This window comes from Mesoplodon bidens (assembly GCF_964165515.1).
Source record: "Mesoplodon bidens genome assembly, chromosome: 6".
NCBI classification, from domain to species: Eukaryota; Metazoa; Chordata; class Mammalia; order Artiodactyla; family Ziphiidae; genus Mesoplodon; species Mesoplodon bidens.
In genome coordinates, this window is record NC_138162.1 from 45,407,779 (window position 1) to 45,431,547 (window position 23,769).

The 23,769-nt window shown below is 56.1% G+C and overlaps 2 protein-coding genes across 3 annotated transcripts in view; one reads left to right on the top strand and one right to left on the bottom strand.

Moving 5' to 3' along the window:
- Positions 1 to 694: 694 nt before the first annotated feature.
- On the top strand, positions 695 to 2,715 carry ENHO (energy homeostasis associated). The gene is made up of 2 exons (XM_081237750.1): positions 695 to 907; positions 1,921 to 2,715. Exon 2 carries the CDS (start codon positions 2,082 to 2,084, stop codon positions 2,310 to 2,312), a length of 231 nt encoding a protein of 76 aa, XP_081093876.1. The 5' UTR covers positions 695 to 907; positions 1,921 to 2,081; the 3' UTR covers positions 2,313 to 2,715.
- A 71-nt stretch (positions 2,716 to 2,786) lies between these two features.
- DNAI1 (dynein axonemal intermediate chain 1) overlaps positions 2,787 to 23,769 on the bottom strand; it is a 64,319-nt gene continuing 43,336 nt past the window's right edge. For both annotated transcript variants that reach the window (XM_081238299.1, XM_081238298.1), the window contains 8 exons: positions 15,876 to 16,120; positions 11,165 to 11,254; positions 10,948 to 11,035; positions 10,266 to 10,345; positions 8,916 to 9,064; positions 8,711 to 8,810; positions 6,093 to 6,275; positions 2,787 to 3,117 (listed from right to left, as the gene is read on the bottom strand). In XM_081238299.1, coding sequence (XP_081094425.1) covers positions 3,019 to 3,117; positions 6,093 to 6,275; positions 8,711 to 8,810; positions 8,916 to 9,064; positions 10,266 to 10,345; positions 10,948 to 11,035; positions 11,165 to 11,254; positions 15,876 to 16,120 — 1,034 coding nt within the window. In that variant the 3' untranslated portion in view covers positions 2,787 to 3,018. The remainder of the gene's footprint in view (positions 3,118 to 6,092; positions 6,276 to 8,710; positions 8,811 to 8,915; positions 9,065 to 10,265; positions 10,346 to 10,947; positions 11,036 to 11,164; positions 11,255 to 15,875; positions 16,121 to 23,769) is intronic.

The window sequence follows — 23,769 nt, forward strand, 5'->3', positions numbered from 1 at the left end:
CAGACCCTCTGAAGTGGGGATGCAGAGTCCACACCCAGGTGGGAGTGGACGTGCGGGAGTATAGGGGACTTCCAAGACCAGGAGGTTCGGTCTCCTCCCAGATGTTGTATCCCAGTGCCTCCCTCCAGTTGATGGGGACAGAGACCTCTCGCAGATATGGAAGGGTGGTCTCCTGGTAGAGGGGTAGGGCGGCTCTGGCCTTTCTCAGATGTTGGGTGAGCAGATCTTCCGGGGGTTGAAAGTGCAAGAAATCCCCGCAAGTAGGTGGGCCCCGCCCCCTTCCCCCCCGTGGAGGGATCCACACTGAGTAGCCCCTTCAGCCCTCTTCCCGCCCCCGCCCCCGCTTGCACAAGGGGCGGGCCAGTCTTCACCCCGGCGCACAACCAATGGCAAGGGAGCCTGGCAAGGCCAGCCAATTAAATGGCGGCAGCGGCGAGGGATGGCTCCTCCTCCGACAGGCCGCCGGCCGCTGGCCTCCGAGAAGGCGGGACTCCTTTCCTGTTTTTGCTGCCGGCCGAGCCTGGCCGAGCCCAGCCGGGAGACCAGTCGAGCCCAGCCGAACGTAGCCGAACGCAGCCGAGCCCAGCCGAACCCCGCGCCCAGACGGCCGCCGCCGCCCGAGCGCCGCCGTGCGAGCAGGCGAGCGGCCTCGGCCGCGGAGGAGGCGCCGCCCCAGTGGGAGGAGGTCCCCGCTCGCCGCAGACCGCCCGCGGCAGAGGCCGCCCCGGTCGCGCCGCGGCGGGAGCGGCCGGCGGAGGCTGCGCTGCCGAGGGGGAGGGTCGGGGGGAGGGGACGTCACCCCTGCCCGCCTCCCGCTGCTCCCCGCCCGCAGGCTCCCGAGCAGCAGTCGGCGCCCTGCATCCCGCTGCCCGGACCCTCCCGCGGGCGCGCACCGGGCTCAACTCAGGTAAGAGGGGCCCTCCCACCACGGGCATGGGGGGCGTTGAAAACCAGAGACGGAGATGAAGAGACGTAGACACACACGGAGACACAGAGACACAGCCGGGGAGAAAGAGAGACAGACACAAAGACACACACAAGAGACGCACAGAACTACAGAGACAGACCGCACGGAGAGGGGATAGAGACACGTCCACGGGGACAGACAGACACACAGCGGGGAAGAAAGAGAGACGGAGACACAAGAGACCCATACACACAGAGACAGGGAGAAAGAGACACACAGAGACTGATACAGAGATACACAAAGAAATAGACTGGGAGAGAAACGAGACACAAGAGAGACCCTTATAGACTCAGAGATGGGGACACAGAGACAGACAGATATAAAGAGAGCTACAGAGAGACAGACAGGTACACACGGAGGTGGGTATACAGAGGCAGAGGCACAGATCCAGGCAAGGGAACCAAGGGACAGAGTAAGGGCCAGACACACAGACACATGCACCTGACCTGGAGAGACAGTCTCACAGAGAGGTGCACCTAGGTACACTGTCTTAGATAACACAGACCCACACATGCCCGCCAGGCCTCCACAAAGTTCCCTCTGTGTGAGCTGGTGCCTCTGGAGGTCTGGGCTGGCTGGCTGGAGTCCTGAGTCGGGGGAGGTGCCCAGGCCACACCGAAGCTGGTTACACTGCCCATCCTTCAAGGCCTTGGGCTTCCTCAATCCCACCCACTCACACAGTTCTTCTGAGGGCTGGATGTTCAGTGGGCAGGGCCAGGCCATGCCCACTGGTCAAAAGGAGAATGAGTTACAGGCTGCCTAGTGCAGCTTCCCCACAGTAGCCACACCCCCATCCAGGTGCCCAGAGCCAGCTGTTGGCTCTGTGGGGTAATGAGGCCTGCCGGGAGGCCAGAGGTGTGGGAGCGGGCTGTCTTCCCTACGCCTCTCCTCCTAGGCCTAACCCCACCCCTTCCTCCTCACCACCCTTTGCCTTTGCTCTGTACCCCCCACAGGCTCAGAACTGCAGGCGGACGTCTTCACTGTCCGGGAATCATTGAGTGTGTGGACAGGACAGCCTCCTTGGAAGGCCGGCTATACCGGAGTCCCGCCTCGGCATGGCCCTTGCCATTGAGGCAGCTTCTCAGTCTGTGCTTGTCTGAGGGTGTGGCCCGTCATGGGGGCAGCCATCTCCCAGGGGGCCCTCATCGCCATCATCTGCAACGGCCTGGTAGGCTTCTTGCTGCTGCTGCTCTGGGTCATTCTCTGCTGGGCCTGCCACTCCCGCTCTGCCAACATCGACTCCCTCTCCGAATCCAGTCCCAACTCCAGCCCTGGCCCTTGTCCCGAGAAGGCGCCCCCACCCCAGAAGCTCAGCCATGAAGGCAGCTACCTGCTGCAGCCCTGAAGGCCCCTGGCCTAGCCCGGAGTCTGGGACTTAAGTCCACCCCACTTGGAACCTGGAATTGGGATCCCAGGGTCCAGCCAGCCTGGGGTCCAGAACTCAAGAGTCCAGCCTGTCTGGAGCTGGACCCAGCAGCCCAGAGTCTGGTCGGCCTGGCTCCAAGAGGGGCTCTGCTGGCCCTTGGTAGACAGGCCTGGGGTGGGGGATTCATGAGTTGGTGCTAGGGCCAGGGCCATCTGGACTCTGCTTCATCCCAGCGGTCGGGGCTGGGTCCACCGCCCCCTAGGCCAAGCGCCTCCAGGCCCTCAAGGTTGGGGAAGCAATCCATGGCAATAATGGGAGGGTGTCCAAGCTGGGCCCCTTCTCTGGTCCTCCTACTGTTTGCTGGATAATAAATGGAACTATGGCTCTACCCTGAGATTTTCTCCTCTTCCTGGGGGCCTTGCTGTAGCAAAATGAAAGGTTGTGGGTGGGCTTCCAGACACAAGTTTATTTGCGCAAAGTAGGAGGGGGTAATGGTGGTTGAGGGCCAAGTCCTGGGGTGAGGTGCTGGGACCAGGACTGGAGCAGGGTGCTAAGGGCAGGTGCTGGGACCTGATCAGGGGTGCGGTCACACACATAACTGGGTGCTAAGGCTGGGCTGGGGTACCAGGGTCAGGTGCTACAAGTACGGGGTTCAAGACATCGGCCAGGCCCTAGGGCCAGGCCCTTAGGTCTTGGGTTTTACTTCCTTCACCAGGTTCAGCAGTTTGTCCAGTTTTGCGATCTCCACAGCTGGATCCTTCTGCACTTCCTGGCCCTTCTTTTCCTGGGGAGAAGGGAAGTACACATGGGGGAGGAATGGTGAGGGATGGGCCACCTCTCTCTACTTCCCAGCACCACCTCCTGAGCCCAGCTTAGGCAGCTGTGCCATGCCTCTCTCCTGCCCAGTTAGGTTCCGGACCCCTGCTTGCCGCCCCCAACCCCCCCAGGATCCTTCCCCATCCCAGGTTGGGTGGCAGGGGCCCAGCTGAGGCCTGCAGGAGACATCCAGCTGTTTCTGAACCTCAGATCAACATAGGATCCTTAGGCTGGGAGGAGTGGGGGAAGCCAGGAAGAGCTGTAGCCCAGGGCCTCTACCTGTTGGGAGCACCCTTCCCACAGGAAGGTCCCTGGCTGAGTCCTAACACGGAGCTAAGAGGTGTGTGTTTGTGGAGGGAAAAGGGTGTGGACAAAGCCACAGGTGCCCTCACCTAGTACTGTTACCTAGCACTTTGAGGTCACGTTGGGAGTGGGGTACCGTTTGGGGCCAGGCCCGCTGTGTCAGACATACCCAGGGTGGGGGCAGGTGTCAGGAGACCCAGGAGGGCTGATGGGATATCCTGTGTGATTCCAGATGTCCTTGGCTGGGACTGACCCTCAGAAGAGCGGGTCCTGAATTTATGACCCCTCACCCCTGCCTACAGGGCACTCTAATCCTTTAGCTGGTAAGCTGGGCCCTGAGAAAAAGAGAGCTGGGACACTGGGGTATGTGTCACTCAGGCCCTGAGAGCTCCCTGGCAGACCAGCACCAGTGCCATCCTCCCTTCTGTCCAGGCGGTGCGGTGTGGGCTAGGCTGGGGCAGCTGCCATTTCCTGCCTTCCCTTTGTGCCTGGGCCCCTGCCCTCTCAGCCACCTGTGCCCACTGCTCACTGGCACCTGCCCCAGCCTTGCCTGCTGAGGGCCCAGCATGGATCTGGCCCGGACTGTGAGGTGGGAGGAGAATGCAGGGCCAGCAGGCCCCTTCCTGGCCCCATCTTGGCTGCTGACACCCTGTGGAACTCAGATTTCCTCCTGGCGTGACCCCTGCGCCTGTTCCCAAATCTGTCTCCCCCTCCCCGTGCGGCCCAGTGCCTCTGCCACTCCCCGGCTCACCTCTACATTCCTGAGGCAGAGGACAAAGATGTCTTTTTCTCTCTCACCCCCCTCTCGCTCCCAAATTAACCTCGTGTTCTCTTCTTGCCCTCACCTCATCTCCTGGGAGTCAGGAGATCTGGCTTTTAGTTCCAGCTTTGTCATTAACTCCCTATATGACTTTGGGCAAGTTCTGCCCAAACTGTTTCTATCTATACAGTAGTTGGGGAAAGCAGGCCTTGACCTTTGACAAGTTGGGCTCTGACACCAGTCCTGGGAAGCTCCTTGGGCTGGGAAGTCGGGCCTCTGTGGCCAAGCCCTTTTGGGAAGATCAGGGAGACTGCAGCCTGCAGAGAGGGGCGGTAGGGATGCCCAGAGGACTTCCTTTGGCCCGAATCACTTGGCTGCTGATAGAGTCAGGTGGTGATTTCACAGGAACTGCCAATCCACCCAAGAACTAGCCCCCAGCTGTCACCTGCTCAGGTCCTCTGATTCCCAGGTACCCGTGTCCTCAGGTCCTCAGAGATATAGATGCTGAGCCTTGCTCTGAGAGGAGTTGGGACTGTGGGAGATCCTTGCATCCCTGGGTCAAAGTGGGCGGGGCAGGCCCCCACCCAGATCTACTGCCTTCGAGGTGTGAGGGTCATACCCCAGCCCCAAGGGGTCACCACCCCCCCTCCCACGGGGCTGTCCAGCTCTCCTAGCTCAAGCCTGGGTTTCTCTCCTCACTAAATTAAGAGCAGATTTTATCTGTTCCACAAATTGTACTGCCTTCTTCCCCCTCCTTGAGGCCAGCTAGCTGGGCTTAGCAAAGAGTTTTAGACCACACCCAACCCCCGCCCCCCATCCCATCCCATCCCATCCCACCCGCAGCCCACCACAGCCTCTGGGCCACAGCTGCAGGCACTCAGCAGCCTTCTGAGTATTTATAGCCAAGTCCACCCCCTCCCCCAGCTGGCTACAATTACAGGCCCGGCCAAACTCCCAGCCCTTGCCTCCCTGGCCCTGGTGGGGAATAGGCCAGGCTGGCACGAGAGGGTTAGTGCCGTGGCCCCTACCTTGGTAGGGGCACCGGGGGGCAGGTGTCAGCCATTGAAAGAGGCCGCTGCCCTTGCCTCAAACTGCAAGTAAATGCCTCAAACTGCAACCAGGGGGTACAGTCATCAGGGCAACATGGCCCAGCTCCGGCCCAGCCCTGATCCTGGCCCAGAACCTGGCAGGAAGCAAATTCTGTTTTCTCTCCTAGCACCCAAATGGACAGGACTGGGCTCTAGGTTTTTGGACGCTGGATTTTTAAGTTGGACCTTTGGGCTCTGGATTCTAAGGCCTGGGTTCTTAAGTCTGAATTGGGACTCTGAGAGCTAGACTTTGAGGTCATGGCTCTGGGCTCGGTGGCCTGTATTCAGGGCCCTTGGGCTCTGGGCAGGGTCTCCGGATCATTAGAGATTCCAGAAAGGAACCAGAGCTCAAAAGGAGGACTGCCTAGCTGCTGACCTAGTTACCCTCCTCATGACTCATTTCCTACTTCCCGTGTGGACCCGGAGCTCCCAGTTCAGAAGCCCTGTGCAAGCCCAGCCAATGAAGCAGAAACTAAGCCTCAAGCCCCTGCCTGCATGACACCAAACAAACCAATGATGCCCGTGTGCTTCCCCCAGGCTTCGGGTCCTCGTAGTCACCTGCTTACCTGATGTCTCCACCTGGGGGCCCCACAGGTAACTCAGATTCAGCATGTCAGAACTGATCTGTCTCCTGCTTCTTCTGTGTTCCTCACTTGGGCAATGACACCACCCTTACCCTGGGTCTCCAAAGCCAGAAACCTGGGGGCCACCCCCGGCTCCTCCCCTTTCTCTCAACCCCCTGCCATCCTGGAGACTTTCTCTCACGGCAGCCCGAACTCCCCCAAACCGTACCTTCGGCATCTTGCGCAAATTGGGTGAGAGCTTGAGGCAGGTGACGTGCCCACGTTCATCGCCCACAATGATGATGGGGTGGATGGGGTTGAACTGCACGTGGGTGAGCTTGTTCTTTTGGGCCACCACAGGCTGGTTGCATATGGCTTCGTACTTGTTGATGGACAAGTCAAACACGTGGGTCTGGGAAGAGGTGGGTGTCAGCACACTCGGGGAAATGAGACCCCTGTCACCCACCTCAGAGTAACTGCCCCTGAACTTTCTGGGGAAAGTCGACAGAAGCCTAGGCAGTGTGAGAGGCAATCTGTGTCTCTGTTTTTCCTGTGGTTGAGGGAATGGGGATAAAACGTTTAGGAAAAAATTTAAGTCTATGCAGAATTAACACTAAGAGCAGCTGCCATTTATGGAGCACTTACTATGTACTAGACTCTGAGCAAGCATGTTACATGGTTGCATCATCGAATTATAATCCTCACAGCCACTCTATAAGGTAGGTTCTGTTATTATCCCCATTTTATAAATGAAGAGAAAGAGGCTCTTAAGGCTAACTTGCCAGTAAGTGGCAGAGCCAGGTTTTCTACCAACTAATATATGTCAGGTGTTCAGACAGTGCATGTCATAAAGGTGCTCAACAGGGACTTCCCTGGCGGCACAGTGGATAAGACTCTGCGCTCCCGATGCAGGGGGCCCAGGTTCTATCCCTGGTCAGGGAACTAGATCCCACATGCATGCCGCAACGAAGAGTTCGCATGCCACAACTAAGGAGCTGGCGAGCCGCAACTAAGGAGGCCACCTGCTGCAACTAAGACCGGGTGCAACCAAATAAATAAATATAAAATAAAATAAAATGAAACTGTTTAAAAAAAATGTTTGATCTTATTTTTACCGCATCCTAAGTCCGAACCATTAGCAACTCTTGCCTAGACGACTGTGGCAGCATCCTAACCGGTCTTCCTGCTTCAGCTCTTGCCCTTCTATCATCCATCCTTCATGCAGCAGCCAGACTTACCTTTAAAAAGTCTAAAATCCTCCAATGGTCTCCCTGGGCACTCTACATAAAATCCAGAGTCCTTACTCTGGATTCTGCACTGTCTGTTCTCATCTCAGGCTCTCACCCCTTCACCTACTAGACCCCAGCCACCCTACCTGCCTGTTTCTTAAACCCTTCCAGCTAATTCTCCCTTCAGGGCATTTGCACGAGCTGTTCCTCTGTCTGGAATGCATCCCTGCATCTTCACCTGGCTGGCTCCTTCTTGTGACTCAGCTCTCAGCTTGAATGTCACCTCTTTAAAGAAGATTTCCCTGACCACTCTATCTAAGAGACCACCAAGTCCTTTCCTTTTACATCACTCTCTCTCGTTTTAAAGATATAACAGTTGTGTGAAGATATAACTCACATACTATAAAATTTACCCGTTAAAGTATACAATTCCTCTTTTTTAGTATATTCACAGTTATGTAACCATCACCACAACCAATTTTAGGACATTTTCATCACCCCCAAAAGAACCCTTATACCTATTACCAGTCATTCCCCATTTTCTCCCAACTCCTCTAGCCCTAGGTAACCACACATCAACTTTGTCCCTATAGATTTGCCTATTCTAGACCTATATAAATGGAATCATACAGTGTTTGGTCTTTTGTGACTGGCTTCTTAAACTAAGCATTTTTCAAGGTTCATTCATGATATAGCATGCATCAATACTTCATTCCTTGTTATTACTGAATAATACTCCTTGTGGATATAGCACCTATTGTTTACCCATTCATCAGTTGACAGACATTTGGGTTGTTTCTACTTTTTGGCTGTCATGAATAATGTTGCTACAAACATTGGTGTCCATACATCATCCTCTTTTAATCTCTGCCTAGCACTTAACACTATTGGGGGTTTTGTTGTTGTTCCTTTTGTCTCTTTCCCTTCACTGGAACGTAAGTTCTGTGACAGCAGGAACCTGAATCACCAGGCCCTGGCCCGGAGCTGGGAACCACAGTTGACCCTTGGTTACTCATTTGTTCAGCAAATAGATGACTGACTCGAGGGTGATGCCTTGATCACTATATTCTTTTCTGGTAGGTGCTTCTCAGTTTATATCAAAGTCCAAAAGGAAAATGTACTGCATAAGAATTTTCTCACAAACTGTTTCTGAGCTTTCACCAGCTCTCATCATTGCATAGACCCCCTTCCACTGCCCCTTCTCAGACTCAGCTTGCACACTCCCAGGGATGGGGACCTTGCTGCCTTTTAGACACTATTTCAGTCACAGATAACTCTGGCTCAGAAGTTTTTCCCTACATCAAGTTGGCACCTGCCACCCTGTAGCTCCCTCCCCAGGGCCCTCAGAGAGGATAACTGCTCCTCACGGCACCTTAACCCCCAGAGTGCTCTCTCCTTCAAGGTGAACAGACCCACTCTCTCCTCTAGGTCCCATGGGATGAATGATCCCTCTTTTGACAGGGGCCTGGGTGGCCTGGCCCTTGAGGATACACAGTCCTTATGTTCTGCCTTCCCCCACCTGACCTGGGCATGGCGTGGGCTCTCCAGGAGGGAGACCTTGAGACAGCTCATCCTACCTTCAGTAGGGGGTCAGCTGGGTCAGGAAGGGGGCACTCACCCTCCCATTGGTGGTGACTGCTGCAAACACGGTGGAAGAGTATGGGGCCCAGGCCACGTCGCCCACGGCTGAATTTAGGTCATAGATGAACATCGGGGTGCTGCAGTGGGGAGGGGTGGAAAGCTCAGGGCACAGAGGGCTTACGGTGCCAGAGCCCCGCCGGCCCCAGCCCAGGGTGGCGCCTGAGGGAGGGCAGGCCCCTCACTTGATGGTGTGGTCCCAGATCTTCACAGTCCAGTCGGAGCTGCAGGACATGAAGACCTTGGTGTGGTAGGGGTTCCAGGACACAGTATCCACTGCCATGCTGTGGGCGTCATAGGTGCTGAGGAACTGGCTGGAGTAGGATTTGGAGCACTGCGGTGAGGGTAGGGAAGCGGGGTTCAGGAGTGAGAGAGGTCAGCAGCCACCACTTCCCTGGGGGCCCTGGAGGGTCAGGCCCTGAGATTCCTCTTCTGTCCTCGCCCCACATCACTGTCACAGCTGAGCTGGGGCCAAGCTCTCGGCTGCATTTCTCACCCTCAAAGCAACCAGAGAGAAAGGAGGGGCTTAAGGGGCTGGGCAGGGGAGTCTTCCTGGAGGGTGAGGGAAGTCTGCCCAGAGGATTCCAGGCCTGGCAGAAAAGGCCTTCCCTCCCTGAACCCAGGCAGAGCAGGTGTAAGGGGCCCTGGGGGAGGTGTGGTGTCTCGCCTGTGTCCAGACCAAGGCCTGCAGACGGGCAGACAGAGCGCTGGATCCACCTGCACGGACAGAAGCCTTGCAGCAGTGATAAACGTCCCACCTTGCCCAGGTGAGAGCAGGTACGGAGCCTGGAGCAAGTCCTAATCTCACGATTTCTCATTCGGTTTCTTGCCCTGACCAGCAGGCCCCTCACACTCTCCCTCCAGGAGACTGAGTGGCCAACTAGCCTCTTCCTCTCTCCCGCACGGCCACTGGGGGGGGGGGATGGGGGGAGGGGACCTCTTTTGCATTCAGACCAGCTCTGCCTGGGCCTCAGGGGCTCCCGGGAGGCGGCCTGTAATTAACATTCTGAGTCTCTGAGCCTAAGAAAAGATTGCGGCAGAGCTATTTCTGGGTGGATGAAGGTTCAGAACGATGTTCACCTACTAACACTGAGACTTGGCAGAAACTGGCCCTGAAGTTCCATCCCGCTGCCAGCTGGGATGAACCCGGTATTCAGAGATAAATTTTCTTGTTACCTGGCCTTGGAAGCTCAGCTCAAGTTCAGATCTCCTCCAGGAAGTCTCCCCAGAATGTTCCAAGCCCCCCAACCTCCACTCTCAGCTCTACCTCCTCCACTCCCAGGAAGGGAGCAGGACCCAGAGGGAAGGATGCTGGGCTGGGCCAAAGTCACCCTCTAGATTCTCCATCCCCTTTCCTGCACTCGGCCACTCTTCCCACCACCCAAGCAGGTCAAGAAATGTGTTCTCTTCCCACAAGAAGCCTTCCAGAACTGATGAGCCCTAAGATCTGTCCGAATAGGGTCTGTTGAGAACGATAAGCTCCCAGGTCTAAGAGTCCCTGTAAGGAGCTGGCATTGAGGGCAGTGCTGCCTCACCTTGTAGATTTTCCCCTCTTCTGTGCCCACTAGGAACAGGTAGTCGATCTCTTTGTGGAAGTCAAAGGCAGTGCCACAGCCTTGGGAGAAGAGGGAACAGTTTGAGGCCAGTTCTGGGAGGGAGGCTCCCAGCACCTCCTCTACCCAGGATGGCCTGAGCCCTGGTGCTTGTGAGGGAGGGCTGGGGCCAGCCAGGCAAACAGAAACCGGGCCTCTGGCCTGCAGCTTGTCCCGGGCAGTTGGGACTCTGCAAACGGGCCAGGGCTTCTGCAGACAGGAATGGGGCCTGGATAAACAAGGCAGGGATTGAGTCAAACAGGGTCAGGGTCAGGGTCAGGGTAAACAGGGACAGGGTCTGCAAACAGGGATATGGTCTGTGCAAACAGGGTTATAGTCTGCATAAACAGGGGAGGAATTGAGTAAACAGGGAGAGGATCTGGGTAAACAGGGACTTGATCTGCATAAACAAGGATGGATCTGCATAACACAACCCAATCTGCATAAACCGGGGGGGAGCGGGGGTCTGCAAATGGCCGAGGGCTGGGTGCACTGGGCCAGGCTTTCTCATCACCTCCGGTCAGGCACAAGTGGAGGCACGGTGCGGCAGAAAGAGGGAGGACCAGACACCTCATGGGCTGGGGTGACATGGCCAGGCGTGGATGTGAGGGGCTGGGGCTCTTACCCACTGTGTGTATCTGCAAGCCCTCGACATCCTTGGTCGTGCTGTCCTCCACCTTCAGCTTGATGACATCTGTGTGAACCAGCTCGCTCTGCAGTCACACAGGGAGGGGGAAGCACATGGGTGGGGCTGGACCGGCAAGGTTGGGGGTCCCTCTGTCATTCATCTCCCCCCACTCCCTATCTCCACCCCTGCATGGCCCTTTCTGGGAAACAGGCACCTTCACGAGCGTCCAAGACACGATCCTGCCATCAGATGATACAGAGAAGAAGTTAAGGTTGTGGTCCATGTCATCCTTCTGCCACTTGACCTGAAACATCCCAAACTGTGAGCTCTAGGGTGTTGGGTTAGGGCCCTCAAGAACCCATCTGAGGTCCAGAAGCCACTTCTGGGAGCCCATATCCCAGAGTCCCCTGATTTCCCCACCCTCCTTCCTTCCACTCCTTCCTCTCTCCCTGAGCATCCTGAGGCAACAGGCCAGACGGGGCACTGCCCAGTGTCCGGGCTCAGCACTGGAGGTGCCCGGTTCCTCCCTGGGTTGAGTTTTAGCAGCCCAGTTGTAAGAAGGCAGTGGCTCTGGGTTTGACCTCCTTACAGGGCCTGGGAAGGACAGAGCCCATCAACCAGCTTCCTCATTTACAAAACAGGAACCATAATAGCATGGGCTTGTTGTAAGGAATAAATGAAACAATGAATGTGAAGCCCTTAGGTCAGAACATTGCAAATATGAAGTGTTCAATAAATATTATTAGCTAATATCCTCAGTATGACCATCATGCTAGGAATCAGGGTGGCAAGGCTCTTGGGGGGCTTTTTCCTGCTTCCTTGGGCGGTGGGGAGGAACAGCCTCCCTCCACCACCCTCCCCATCCAGGCTTGGCCTTCCTCTAGGCGGCTCTCTTCTGTTCCCAACTTCACTTCACCACTAGCCCCTGCTTCCAGAATCTTGCTCCCAGATCTCAGATGTGAGCTGCATTTCTCCATCTGCAAATTGGGGTTAATAATCCCGCCCCACCCATCTTCTCTGGGCTGGAAGCAAACATATGCGAAAGTGTGGGAGACAGAGCTGTTGTCTTATGAAGATGACACGCTTGAGGCTCAAGTTTCTGTTGCCAGATGTGGAGGCCTGGCCAAGCCATGTCCGGGAGAGCTGGGGCAGGGCTGGGTGCCCAGATCTTCCTACCCTCCAGTTCCCTCCAGGCCTCCTGTGCTGGGGCCACTGTTCCTTCTCCCTGTCACAAGGAGAGGCCCAGTGAGGGAGGACAGGAACCCAGGGCTGCTGCCTGTAACCACAGTTGTCACCTGGTCCTTGAGGGGTGTGTGTAGCGGGGAGGGGATTGCTCTTCCAGGGCCACGCCCCAGGCCTGGCTGGTCAGAGCTGCAGGAGGGCAGACCCAGTCCTGCCTGGATCTGTCTGGGCAGGCTGCTCTTTTGTGCTTTCACTGGGGGGCCTAGAACACCACAGAGCTTGTGAGGCACAAGTCAGAGCAGCCCTGATGCTGAGACCGCTTCCTCTTCTGTGTAAAGGGAGTCCCTTTAAAGGGGGGAGGGGACAGGGGGTGTCAAAGGCCAGGCTGTAAGAGGCGCGAGGGAGCTGCCAAGGGAAGTGTTTAATGAGCGGCCCCCAGCGTGCACGGAAATTGTATTTCACACCCCACTTAGCAGCCTGATGCCCAGTTGGGGGGTGGTGTGTGTGTATATGCAAATGAGCCATGTACGTGTGTGTGTGTGTGTGTGTGTGTGTGTGTGTGTGTGCGCGCGCGCGCGTGTGTTCCAGTCACACACGTGCTCCTGGGGTCGAGGTGGGAGGGTAGGAATAAAGAGGGCCAAGAGGGGGCAGGTGGAAGTGGGGTTAAGAGAATGCATGAATGCCCAGGAAGCAGGTGGTAGGGAGGAGACGGAGGCCTGTTTCACCGACTCCTTCTCTTTTGCCTTATCTGATTAGGGCAGGCATGTTTGACCCCAGGGGTCTGCTCATATCCTTCCTGCCCCCTTCCCTTCCCCGGTGTAGCACAGAATACACACACACACACCCTGCAGAGTGTTGTGGCTGAGGCTTCACAGCGGGGCCTGAACAGGGCTGCACTACCCAGATGGGCTCCCCTGGGAGGAAGCCTGTGCCATGGAACAGGAACCCAGCCTCCTTCGGACAAACAGTTCTCTCCCTGGCTCCAAAACCTTCCATGGCTCCCCGCTGCCAACAGAACAAAGTCCTTCTGCCCCCACCCTGGCATTTGAGATCTAAAACAACCTATCTCGTTCCTCCCAAGACACAGTCCCGTTGAGAAGGACTTAGACTCTGATGTCTCTGACACCTCATTCGTCAGCCTGGCTCTTCTTCAAGCTCCAGGATATACAGCCAACTGCCTGTAGGACATCTCCTCCTCTGGTTTCTTATATTAACTTCTGGCCAGAAATCCATGGGTTTCCTACTGGGTCCCCCAAGCCGGAGTCCCAGGCACCGTCACCAATTTTTCCTTTTCCCCATATCCAATCAGTCGTTTCCTGCTCTTGATTTTACTGCCTCGACAGCTCTCAACCCTACCTCCTCGTTTTTATCTCCACTGCCCCTGTTGTAGCTCAGGCTTCAAGATCTCTCATGCTGTGGCCAGAGGACATCTCCAAGACACTACCTGACTGTGGGACTTCTTTGCCCCAAACCCTCTGATGGTTGGGCAGTGATTTTCAAACTCTGCTGGGACAAACTCTTAGGAGCCTTGTGAAAGTAGCTCAGGGGATGTGGGGAGTGATAACAGGGGACCCTCAAGCAATCAGGACCCTGACCCTACCAGAGCAGCCCCACTCTCGTCTTATTAATACATCGGGCTTCTGTACTGACACTTCATTTGAGACCATTAACATGCAAAGTCCAAGCTTCCTACTTGCTAGAGAAGCACACTCACGACTGAGCTCCCGTACGTTTCTCAGGAGTCCCTGACACTGAGCTCCGTGCGGTGTGTTGTTGCCCAGCAGGCCCCTCTGCTTGATGCCCGTGTCTTTCTGGTGCACGCGTGACCCCTTTGTACCCTTCTTCATCTAACGAATACTTCCTCATTCTTCACGATTCAGCTTAGGTGTTGCTTCCTTTAGGAAGGCCTCCCTGGCCCTCTGGCCCCTGGTCCCCATCCCAGACAATCTGGACAAACCTCAGCGCCCTCATGAGCCCTCCTTAGCACACTCCACATCCTGCTCAGCTGTGGCTGCCGTATCCAGACACCAAGCCCTGAGCATCCTCAGCTCCCAGAGGAGAGAACAGGCAGGAGCTGATGAATGAATGGATGAATGAGGAAGCAGGGAGGGAAAGAGAGCGGAAGAAGAGAACAGGAAGTCATTAAAGGAGTGAGAGGCAGGCCCCTCCCATGTCGCAAGCTCTGATTCCAGCCAAGAACTCTGAGTCTTCGGTTTTGCAAAGGCAGCAGCCCTGTTTTCCTGACAGGATGGTGGGAGAACAGAAGGCTACCCCGTCCAGTGTCCCTGGCACCCGCCCAGTGAAGGGGAAACTGTGTCTCCTGCACACGCTACTTCTCTCTCCAACCTGCGATTTGATTCAGAGAACAGAGCAGAGTGGGAGTAGGGTAGCTGGCCTTGGCCCCTCGCCCTCTCCTGGGCTTGAGGAGGATAGTCAGGCCACCCGGAGATGCTCCGTGCTTGGCCCTGGGCTGTCTGCCCATGCTGGGAAAGCCGGGCTGGGGCTGGTGCTTGTTCAGTTTGATCAAAGCGAGCCTTTTCTCCTCGCCCTGGGCTTTAAAGTCTCTGCAGACACCGTCCCGTGTCTGGAGACTTCCGCGGGCCTGGACCCAATGAATGGGGAGGTGGGCTTTTCAGAGGAGAGAACTCCTGAGGCTGCAAGTCTGGCTCCTGCTTTGGTCGAGAACTGTGGGGAGGGTGTTTAGGGGGAGGGGGTGCCCCAGCTCTGGGTAAAGGATGAAGCTGAGAGGCCACAATATCCCCTGTGCCTGGACAGCCTTCCCTCTGCTCAGGCCTGTCTGGGAGCTGAGAGCCAGTGCCTGGGGTGGGTGTCCACATGACTCAGAAAGCTCAGGGCCAGACAGGCAGGGGTGCAGAGCCCGCCTGCAGACCCTGTCAGGGCAAGGGGGAGAGGAAGGTGAGAAGACAGATCTCAGCACTGCCTGAGGAGCCCAGAGGCCTTGGGCAACTTGAGGCAGAAATCTACGCTTAGATTCTCCCAGGCCTGCCCATGGGGTGAGGGTACACAGCCTCAGAAGGAGGGGGACCTTTGAAACACAGTGAGGAAGGGCCTGCAAAGCCAGAGCTAGGAGACTCTGAGAATGAAACTGTGAAATCCACTCCCAGCGCAATAAAATGGGAGACGCAGAGTCAGGGTGAAATCTAGCCCCAGTGACTAGGTAATGGTCCCATTCTCTGCCTGTCTGGAGAAGATGGTTGTTACACAGAAGCCTCAGGGACAGACGTCACCTACCAGGCCTTACAGCCCCACCAAGAAGGCAGAGAACGGGCAGTGCCTACTCCTATCTGGTAGTTCCCCAAATCTAGCCCAGATGGCAGAAGAGAGCCGCTGTGGGGAGCTGAGGAAGATCATAGACCCCTGGAGCCCTTGACACACTCAGCAGAGGCCCATCAGGCCCTGGGGGCTTCCCACCATGGGCTCTGAGTCACTGACCACTACACCTAAGAGATCCGAGATCCTTAGCAGACAGATGGGCCCTGCTTGATGGGAGCTCTGAGGCAGCGGACCGCAGCTCTTACCACAAACCCTCTTGCCTCCTGATGCCTCCCCTCTGCCCTTCTCTGCCCCTTCTCACACCCAGCTCCTTGGTCTCTAAGCTGGTAGCTGTCATCCCCATGCCCCTGCCTGTGGCCCTCTCCTCCCCAAGGCCCCTCGTCCGGTGGCTCCCAGGCCCACACGCTACTCAGTCCCACCCACTTCTCCCACCCTGGTCCAAGGCTGACCTGCCACACGGGGTCTGTGTGCTTGGACTTGGCTGAGCTGCGAAAGGAGGGCTGGGAGGAGGGCTTCTTGAGGTTGTAAATGGCCACGTTGCCGTCGTAGTGGCCCACCAACACTAGGTAGGGGTGGTCCACGTGCACGTCCAGACACAGGATGCCGCTCTCGCTGCTGAAGATGTATTCGGGGAAGCTGGGGTTCTTCAAGCTGTAGAACAGCAGCATGCCCCGGCCCTGCTTCATGAAGTCATCTGCCGCAGGGAAGAAGGTGGCGGTGACTGGACAGTCCCTGCTGGGGAAGCCCCGGCCCCTCCCTTACAGGGTGGACAAGCCCTGCCCTGTTCTGCCTCTGACAGAGAACGTGGGAGACCTCTTGGGGCTTCATCTTCTCTGTCCATGAGACAGAATCATGTGACTTGACCCACCCCCTTCTCAGGGTTCACGAGAGGATCCAACAGATAAGGTGACCGGGCATATCTGAGGGACGGACAGTCATTCTCCTTAGTCTCCCTGGGGTACAGGAAAGGGGGGGCTGCAGGCTCAAAGAGTTGTTAAGTGAAGAATGTGGGTGGGCTTGGGAAGGAGCAGTATCCTCAGAGAGGGTTCAGATGCCCAGCCCATCTCCTGCCCTTAGGTGCTGGGATAACGGCCATGTACCCCTCATCCCCAGCCAAGGACAGGGGTTCAGTCTGGACTAACACGGAATTGCCTGTAGGAGTCCCACACTAGCCACCTGTGGGCATCTTCCCAGACCCTCTGGTCCCACAGTCCCCAGCTGCAGCCTGAGCCCTAGCTCTAAGCATGCTCCTAGATTCGAAAGGTCCCAGGCCAGCCAGTCAGGCTTCCATAGGCCACCGTGCTATCCCTCTGGCCTGGGCACAGCCTTCGGTGATCAACAGTGGACTGCTCAGCAGACGCCCTCCTCCCAGCCCGCCCCATGGCAAGGGAACGCCTCCCACACTCCTTCATTCTCCGCACGCTTGGCGCCCATCCTGATAACGCAGTCACTGAATGGAATACAGTCCCAGCCCTCCATTCCCGCTCTCCCGCCACCAGCCCAGGACCCTTCCCAAGCTCAGAAGAGCCAGAGCTGGAGAGGTGGAAGTCTAGAGCAGCCCCCTGTCTTGGAGGCCCTATGCTAAGGCAGCCTTTTAGCTCCGCCGCCCCCCCAGGGCTATCTCCTCTGCCCCTGGCCACTGCAGGCCTGGGCTCTCCTCCCAGACTGGCCAGTCCTGAAGTGAGGAGCCCATGGGCGGGAAGAATAGGGAAGCAGCCCCAACTTGGTGAGTTTTGCTGAGTCATTCTCTCTGTCTTGTGTCTAAGGCTGCCCCTTTCTTGAGGGAGCAGGTGACTGGGCTGGGCTCAGGGACAGTCTGGGCAGGGCTCCCTGGGCTCTGGGCATGAGCCCAGCTATGACCAAGTCGCAGGTATCCTCACCCTGGGCACTCTGCAAGCACAACGGATGCTTCCTGGGAGCCAGGGTTAGGGAGCAGGGAGCAGCCAGGAGCCAGGCTGGCCTTAGGTGGGCAGAGCTGGAAGCTGAGGCCAGCAGGCCTGTCCACCAGCGCAGCTGTCTGTGGGGGAGCCCACCTTCCCTTGCCGTGGCTAACTGCCACCAGCTCTGGGACTCCTGTCAGGAACCCCTCCCCTGATCAATTGCACTGGAGTCTTCCTGTGCAAGGAGGGGGCTGCCCCTGGAGTGGAAGGTACGAGGGTCCAGCTTGAGCCACGGGGAGGGCACGCAGTGGTTCAGGAAGGAAAATGCTTCTGCTCTGGGGAAAGTGAGGAAAGCCAGGTTGGGTCACCCTGTGCCCGGCACCATCTCAAAGACTGGCCTTGAGGTGGGGGATGGGAGCTGGCAGTACCTCACCCCGTAGGGCTCCAGGCTGGGCCCCAAGGGCTGACTCTTGAATTCAGGGAGAGATCTGCAGTTGGCTGAGGGGAGTGTCTTTCCCACCCAGACCACGAAGGGCTTGAACCAGGCAGTGTGACAGTCACTTGCTGTTCTTTTAATTCATGACCCAAATCCTGAGCACCTGATCTGGGCTTCCCCCTGGGCTGAGCCTGGCAGGGACAGACACACCCCACTGGAGACGTGGGCTTGCCCTCAGCGGCCCCTAGTGTGGTGACAGGGAGCCAGACCCCGCGGCTGAATGGGTAAGCCCTCGCTGGGTAATCAAAGTATTAAATGCCAGGCCAGAGGTGAGCTATAGATGCCCCCTTTTTTTTTTTTTTTTAGTTTCTGCTTTATAACAGAGTGAATCAGTCATACATATACATCTGTTCCCACATCCCTTATAGATGCCCTTGATGTCCAATCTGGCCTTGATGTCGGGCAAGACTGACAGAGTGGGAGTGGGCGGGCCAGAGGGCGAATGAAAGGCCGGGTGGCTGGGTGAGTGATGCTCAGGCTGAGGACTCAGATGCTCTCCTTATGGCACCAAGGGGCAAAGGCAGGCCTGACCTCACACTTGCTCTCACTGTGCCACGGTATCTGGCCCCTTGAGGGACAGCAGTGATGACTCACTTTCTCTAGACACGTTTCCAGCACCCCATGCCTCTGCACATGCACAGAGCCTTCATGACCAGTGGAACCAGGAAAGGAGGGTTGGAAACCCTAGGTCGGCTTAGTAACTCTGCAGTGAGGACATCTCTGACCCACTCACAGAACCACTGGGACTAGACACTGAACTATGGCCCCCGGATTTTATAGGTGGGTAAACTGAGGCCAGAGGGGAGAATGATGTCCCCTAGTGCATTAGACCCATTGCTTGGTGTTTGCCACACCCAATAGCCCATTTATCGCTGCAGTTACTCTGCTCAGGGTAGTGGCACTAATCTGATCTTTACATGGAGGTGGAGAAAGGAGGAAAAGGGGGCACCAGACCTGTTGGGGTGGTGGGGTGACTGGCACAGCCAGTCCTTCCAGAATCTGGACTAGAGAATGAGTAAGGGCCAGGGCAGTCAGGCGTGACGAGAGGAAACTTCTGGCAGAGAGAAGTGTGGATTTCACGAGGCAGGGACACAGAGAGCAACCAGCCACACAAAGGCCTGAGGTCCTGCCTGCGTTCCCAGGTCACATGCATCTTGACAGTAAGTCTCCCGTTCTTAACCTGGCCCTAGGGGTCTCTGCTAGTTGCAACCAAACAAGCCCTCCCGACATAAAGATCACAGCTTCTCAGGACTTCCCTGGTGGCTCAGTGGTTAAGAATCTGCCTGCCAATGCAGGGGACACGGGTTCGATCCCTGGTCTGGGAAGATCCCACATGCCGGGGAGCAACTGAGCCCGTGCGCCACAACTACTGAACTACTGAGCCCACGTGCTGCAACTACTGAAGCCCATGCACCTGGAGGCTGTGCTCTGCAACAAGAGAGGCCACCGCAATGAGAAGCCCACGCACCGCAATGAAGACCCAATGCAGCCAAAAAAAAGGATCATAGCTTCTAATCATGGCTAGACCATGTGTTTCCTGAATTCCAGTTCAGGGCTTTGTCTGCCAAACCTCACCAGGAAAGCAGAGAAAAATTCTCATTCAGCTGGGGCTTCCTCTCCACTCTGTCTTATTCTCTCTCTCTTTCTTTTTTTGTGGTACGCGGGCCTCTCACTGTTGTGGCCTCCCCCATTGCGGAGCACAGGCTCCAGACGCGCAGGCTCAGCGGCCATGGCTCACGGGCCCAGCCGCTCCGCGGCATGTGGGATCTTCCCGGACCGGGGCACGAACCCGTGTCCCCTGCATCGGCAGGTGGACTCTCAACCACTGTGCCACCAGGGAAGCCCCCACTCTGTCTTATTCTATGATCTTCTCATGCCCATCTCCAGCCCCCTATGAGACCTCACTGTTCCACTCTCTAAGTGTGCCCAATGTGACATCACTTCCCTAACCTGCAGCAGTGCCAGCATAATAGCATCATCTTGTCTTCTAAAAGTCCTAAAATGACATCACTACTCAGATCACCAGTGGTCTCCATGTGATATCGTTGCTCAGGCTACCAGCAGTCCTAGTGACATCATCGCCCAGCCTGCCATCATTCCCAGTATGATGCCGCCAGCCAGGTCACCAGCAGTCCCAGTAAGACATTGGCATCAAGGTCACCTACAGCGCGTCAGTTCCCAGTGAGAGGTAGAATCCCATCAGGCTCAAGACTCACAGAGCCTTGGACCCTGGGCCCTGGGGTACTTTGTCCTGAATCCCACAGACTACCTGGCTCCCCGCAGTAGGACCGGAGGGCCCAGTGACACAGATGGCAGCCCCCAATCCCACACTCCATTACATAAAGAGGCAGGAGCCCTGAAGTCTGGGGCCAGTGAAGGAATTCCAGGTTATTCTAGGCCATAGCATTTCAGTGAGTGTGTGTGGCTGGGTGAAAGGGAAAGAGGAATAGAGGAAGGGAAAGGGAGAGAAAGACAGAGGGAGGGCGGAGGGGAGGTGGGGAGAAGAAACCACGTGGTGTGTGACTCCAAGACAGGGGGAGAGGGCCGCTGGCCTGGTCTTAGCTCCGCTTTGCACTTTTGCCCTTCTCCAGGAAGCCTTGTAGACCGTCCAACCTCTCCTCTGTGAGTGCCCATACTACCCCCAGGAACTCCTCTACCTGTACCACATTATTACAGGTGGTTGTGAGCAGGCCTTTTCCTTAGCCTGCCACCAAAGGATGGAGTGAGGGCGCATGCCCTGGCATGGCCCAGCAGGCTTACTCTCTCCAGTGAGAGAGTTGCCTCCTGCTAACCCTGCTCTGCTGGATAATCTCTAAGGCCTCCCTGACTCTGACCTTCAATGATCCACGAGATCTGGGGGAGGAGAATCAACTCCCTAATAGAGCCTGATCTGGCAGTTCTCAGAAAGCCATGGTCTCGGGGGACCGGTGGCTTAATTCCACCATAGACCAAAGCCCTCACGGCCCTCAGTTCCCTCTCCCAGGGCCCTAGCAGAGTAGTGCCCAGTGAGGAGCATGGATGGATGCCTTCTTGGACTGGCAATCACTAGTGTGGGCCTCCGCCCCACAGCTCTACCCCTGCCCTACAAGGAAGAGCTCTAGATCACTCTGGAGAGTTCTGGATGTCAGGAGAAGCCTGGGCTTCTGCTCAGGATTCAGGGAGGGCAAGGCAGACCGAGGGCATGTTGGGGCATCTGGCTAAAGCCAGGTCAGTGGTCAGAGGGAAGTAGATGCCAAGCTGCAGAGACAAGGATACCAAGCCAGTGTCGGTCAGCAGGCCTCCTCCTCTCTTCCTGTGGCTCCCAAACGAATCCAGCCCAGGGCTGACTCTAAGGCAGCAGCTGTTTAATGACTCCCTTATTAAGGCATGAAAAAGGCACTCGGAGGGGGCTGTGGTAGGCAGAATAATGCCCCACAAATGTCCATGTCCTAATCTCCGGAGCCCATAAATATGTTATTTTGCACAGCAAAAGGGATTTTATAGATGTGATTCAATTAAAGACCTTGAGATGGGGAGATTATCCTGGATTATCCGGGTGGACCCAGTGTAATCACAGGGGTCCTTATAAGGGAAGGAAAGAGGCAGGAGAGTCAGAGAAGGAGGTGTGACAACAGAAGCAGATATCACAATGATGCAATTGCTAGCTGGAAGGAGGACACAAGTCACGGAATATGGGCAGCCTCGAAACTGGGAAAGTCAGGGAAGTGGATGGTCCCCTAGAGCCTCCAAAAGGAATGAAGTCCTGCTGACACCTGATTTTTGCTCAGCAAAACCCAGTTTAGATCTCTGACCTCCAGAACTGTAAGATAATAAATTTGTGTTGTTTTAAGCCATCGTGTTCACGGTAATTTGTTACTTCAACGATAGGAAACTAATACAGTAGGCTTTCAGGGGAGGTTGACCCAAACTCTACTTTTAGGAATCAGAGGGAGAGGCCACTGAGGATGGCTGTTCTCTTGCTCTCTGCGCATCCCCTGATCAACCAGTCCCTGCTTCACCCACACCTTACTCACATGACCATCTAATTCTCTTAATCATAGGACTTAATCAGTAACTACCTATGTGCTTGCCCCCTGCCCTAGCTGCTGGTTTCCCTGGCGACTGATGAGCCAACCTGATGCCAATTCCCCTATAAATGGTAGCCTCCTTCTCCCCCAGCAGCAAGGATTGTGGCCATGTCCTGTGTGCAGTCTGCCATACATGGTGTGGGTGTTGCTCCAGGACCTTTTGCTTCTGACTTGTAAGATTCCCTATCCAATAAGTTGCGGGTGTCTCTGTCACTTTCTCTGGGCTCCTTCTTTGGTCTCACAGCTGGGCGGTTACCAGGCTTGCAGGCCTGTGGGGTGCAGCCCAACAGCCCCGCAGATGGTACCTTTTTCTGGGGTGGTTTGGAAGCAATCGCTCTAGAAGTTGGGGGGATGGAGGCAATGATCCCCAGCTCTTCTGATGACAATAATGAAACCCTCCCTCAGTTTCCCACACCCCAGCCCTGCTATCTTGGACTCCAGGAACAGATATGCCCCTTGGGTTAGGATTTTCAGTCTCCAAAGGCAGGGGACTGGCCCAAGGCTGCCCCCAAGAAAGTACATCAGTGCTAGAGTGCTCCAAACCTCCAGTGTGGCCCACAGACCGTGGTGCCAGGCTTCCAGGTAGCCTTCCAGGTAGCTGGGCTTTTCCAAGAGCTCTCACCTGATTAGAAACCATATTTAAACAGTGTGGGAAATAAGAGCACAGCCTTGGAGGCAGAATACATCAAGCCGGACATTTAATTTGATTTAGGGAAAATGAGGCAAACATTTGAGAACCTAAGTAACTAACCAGTAATTAAACTAACAATGGGAATGCCCTTGCACTACAACCCGGTGAGCACAGTGGCCTTTATGGACTGTATTTACAGAGATACCTGACAACATAATTAGTCCTGTAAATTTTACACAGCCTGCAGCTGTGGAGTGATGGATTTTGTGTGTGGAGGATGATCGGGGAGAAATGAGGTGGATGAATTTCCATTTTCAGTAAATGAAATTAACACTGCTTAATTAGTGAAGCTGACAAATAAATGATCAGGAAAGATTTAAATCCCTACAAGGGCATCCCTGGCCTGGGCAGGCTGACGGACCGGCCAGGAGGTGGTGGGGCAGAGTGGGAATGGGTTTAGCGCTGGGACTCAGGGCCTGACTCTGGCCCCTTTTGAGGGTGCTGTCCCTCAGAGGCTGGGCTGAGGGACAGCTGGTTCTTCTGCCTTTCTAAGATGTGTCCTGCTGGGAGGCTTCCTCCCCGTCTCCTGTGTGATAGCCGGTCAGGACCACACAGTGTCTAGGATCTGTTCCACCATCCCTGCCCAGCAGATCACGAGGAGTCCCCATCTCCCTGCTGTGAACTGCCTAATGGGCGGGAAAGCACCCCTTCAGTGCAGCAGGCTGATATAATTGCACCCCAGCTTTGCCCCGTGGGCCAACTCTTCCTAGACTACCTCCTTTGCCTTCCAGTGTTCCTCCATCTGCTTTCACCTGCTGACAGCCTTTCTTCACTCTGCTGAGACATGGAGCCTGGTCCTAGAGGGCACCCCAGTCTCTGCCCTATATGCAGCCTGACATGTCCACCATCTGGTACCCAGCAGCCACGAGGGGAGGCGGGTGTGATCGCTTCTGTGCTGTTGCAGGTAATTGCCCGGGCTCTTTTCCTCACCTGCTTGCTCCTGGCCTGGCTCCAGACGACCAGCCTTGGCCCCAGTCCTTCCTAGGGTGCATGCCTACCCCTGCCCAAGTCTTATTTGGCTGGGTCAGAGAATCAACATCTGGGAATTCCAGGCAAAAGGAGCCCTGGGCTGAGCTCATCAGGGTCAAACCCAACAACAAACTCAAATTCTCACTTTAGAGTCTGGCCACAGGAGGCCGAGTCTGATAATGGGAGGTTGGCTGCTGGGAATTCCCAAAGACAGTGTGACGGATGCTGGTGAGCCAGCTG

Bases quoted from the DNA above. Each gene is read 5' to 3' on its own strand.
- ENHO (XM_081237750.1), top strand. From the start codon at position 2,082: ATGGGGGCAGCCATCTCCCAGGGGGCCCTCATCGCCATCATCTGCAAC.